Source organism: Protobothrops mucrosquamatus, unplaced genomic scaffold (assembly GCF_001527695.2).
Source record: "Protobothrops mucrosquamatus isolate PMUCROS unplaced genomic scaffold, P.Mucros_1.0 scaffold1126, whole genome shotgun sequence".
NCBI classification, from domain to species: Eukaryota; Metazoa; Chordata; class Lepidosauria; order Squamata; family Viperidae; genus Protobothrops; species Protobothrops mucrosquamatus.
Window position 1 is genome coordinate 1 of NW_015387344.1, and position 2,652 is coordinate 2,652.

Here is a 2,652-nt window from a genome sequence, read left to right on the forward strand (position 1 = left end):
ATCAGTTATTTCCCAGGGTGTATAGCTTTGCCTTTGAAATGGTGTACCATTTATCACAACCTTAATTAAAGTTATGCTATGAGTTAAAGTTATGCTCAAAGATACTAGGTCAACATGGAAATCTTCTTGGGATGTTACAAATCTTTTCAGATTTCCTTCATGATGTACTTATAAACTGGAGAACAGATTATTATCCACTTCATGCATGTTTTGTCTCATCTACAGGTGTGCGTGCATGTGTGGGACAGCAGCTGGCAAGAATTGAGATGTTCATCTTTCTGACCAGCCTGTTGAGGGCCTTCCGCTTCCGGTTGCCTGAAGGAGTGAAAGAACTCAATGAAGCACCTGTCATAAGAGTGACAATATATCCACATCCTTACAAATTTTGTGCTATTCCCACAAGGGTTTAAACATAAGCAATATAAAAAGCATGAAAGTAATTTTGGAGTAGCTATTCAATATAATAAATGTGTTCCATATATCTATTAACTTAATATTGTGTTTTGCTTCTATTTACTCAATACTGAAACTTGTTCAATATATTGCTGGGTTCACACAACATATCTAACCTGGTCAACCAAACAGCTGTATGCTTGTTATGTTTTATCTTTTCCCCCCCCTTTGGATGCCAATGCAACATATTACTATCCGTTAAGTCTTAGTATCTTTTTTCATTTTTAATAAATTTCTCTATGGACTTCATGTTCTCCAGCCAGAGCAAACTTCATAGATGTCCCCAAAGGATACCATGCTGGAAGGTAGAAAAAGCTGCTGACAGAATTAACAGAATAAGAAAAAGGGTGTGCCACCCATCTAGACCCCAGTGCAGAACATTTTTCATCCCATTCTTAGGGCTGAACTTGGACTAAATCCAATATCTGCTTCTGTTGATTCTGAGGAGAGTTTCCTGTGACCGTTGAACCCGTTAAGCAGCAAGGGCCATGGTGACTGTACACTGTACATTTTATTTGATCTGTATGGCTATATCACCATCCTCTGCTACCATTTCTGTATAATACAGATTTTCTAACAGCAGGTTCCATTCCAAAGTTAGTTTACTTCGCTCCATTCTGTATTAGTGAGTCTCTTCTCCTTTAATTATAATAGAGTGCTACCTCAGTACTCATTGTTAATTGGTTCTAGAAGGTGTAATCAGTACAAAAAATGACGAATATCAATGAATTTTTCCCCATAAGGAATAATGTAGTGAGTTGCAAGGCAGTGGACACCAACAAGTTCTAGCTTCTGCATTGAGTACCAAAGAAACAATGACTACCAGGACAAAATTATTGCATTAGAATGCATTGAGTACCAAATTCGATGAGTTTCCAAGCAGTTGAGTACCAAGGTATTTAGTTCTTTCTGGTTCCCATTAGTATTGTTCTGAACCGTGTAGATCTATGCAACTCTAACTAGAGAGCATGTATCAGTGTGATGGAATACCTGGCAGTCATTGGGTTAAAGGCTGGGTTTGTTAATAGGTCAGTGGGAGGAGTTTCTAAAGGGCATTGGAGACTTCCTGGACACAAACCACATGGGAATGCCTTTGTTCATTCAGCTCATGGCTTCCAGCCACACGGCTGGAGATCTCATGATTATGCCAACATGTGACGCTGAGGCAGAAGTAGAGGGGAAAGTCCATCATCAATTTACCTGTGGAACAATCCAATATCGCTAAATGTATTTTGGACGTATCTCTACAATACTGTAAGTCATTGTTTAGGATTCCCAGAATAAAGCAATATTTTCTGTTTGTTCCTCTGAGTTAACTATCTGTCCCGGATTGGAATAAAGCAATATTTCCTGTCTAGAGAACAGAATAGTAAATTGATGGGATTAATTTTCCTCTGATCTGCAACAGTTTAAAGAAGTAAAGCAAAGATTCTCTTGCATGTGAAAGTAACTTGATGTGGCTGTCTTTCGATCGCCTGCAACAGTAAAGTCAGTGTATCTGTTTGGCAGACAGCATTTTAAAAGAAGGTATGATTAAGATGCGTTGTTTTGTTAATTCGCTGTTAACTCTGCAAGTCATCACTGCATGCTAAAATTTACCTGCGTATTGACAAGCATCTGCTGGTGAGGAATTATTGGAATAAGGTCAAACTCTGCATGCTAGCCAACGTTTCAAAGTAAAGATTATAAAGTGCCTTGTGATTGTTTGGATGAGGCAATGAGGGAATGGTTTCAAAGGATTAACTCCAAAAGGGGAAAGAAACTTAACATGCCTGTTGCAAAGTGTTAATCCAGTTTTGATGTTGTTAACCCTGTTACCTACAGCCCAGGAAAGTCGCTGCGCAAGGAATTTGTTTCTCTTAGAGAAAGAAAGCAGAGAGGCCCCTTCCAGGGCAATAAATAAGGCAATTAACTCTCAACCAAATGCTGCTTTCTTTGTCCTCTTGCCTTAGCAACAGGTTGCCAAAGAGAACTTAGGCAATTGATCTCTTCACCCTTCCCCCTCCCAATTGGGAAGCCGGTGTTCAGAGATCCCAATAGCAATGCAGTAGCGTCCCCTGGTGGCCAATTTGTCTTTTCCTTCAGCAACCTTCTAGCAATTAAATGTGGGGTTACATCAACTTGATAATTAATTCAGCACATAGCAGGCTCATACCAAGCCAAGCTAAGAGTACCCCATAGAGGGAAAGAAGGTACTTC

At 39.5% G+C, this 2,652-nt stretch overlaps 1 protein-coding gene across 1 annotated transcript in view; it reads left to right on the plus strand.

Annotated features, from left to right (window-relative positions):
* Positions 1-1,622: 1,622 nt before the first annotated feature.
* The window catches only part of LOC107291410 (cytochrome P450 2J2-like), a gene marked incomplete at its 5' end in the record, with an annotated part of 38,886 nt that continues 37,856 nt past the window's right edge, over positions 1,623-2,652 (plus strand). Inside the window, one exon of the mRNA XM_015820403.2 lies at positions 1,623-1,707. Within this exon, the coding sequence (XP_015675889.2) occupies positions 1,623-1,707 (85 nt within the window). The remainder of the gene's footprint in view (positions 1,708-2,652) is intronic.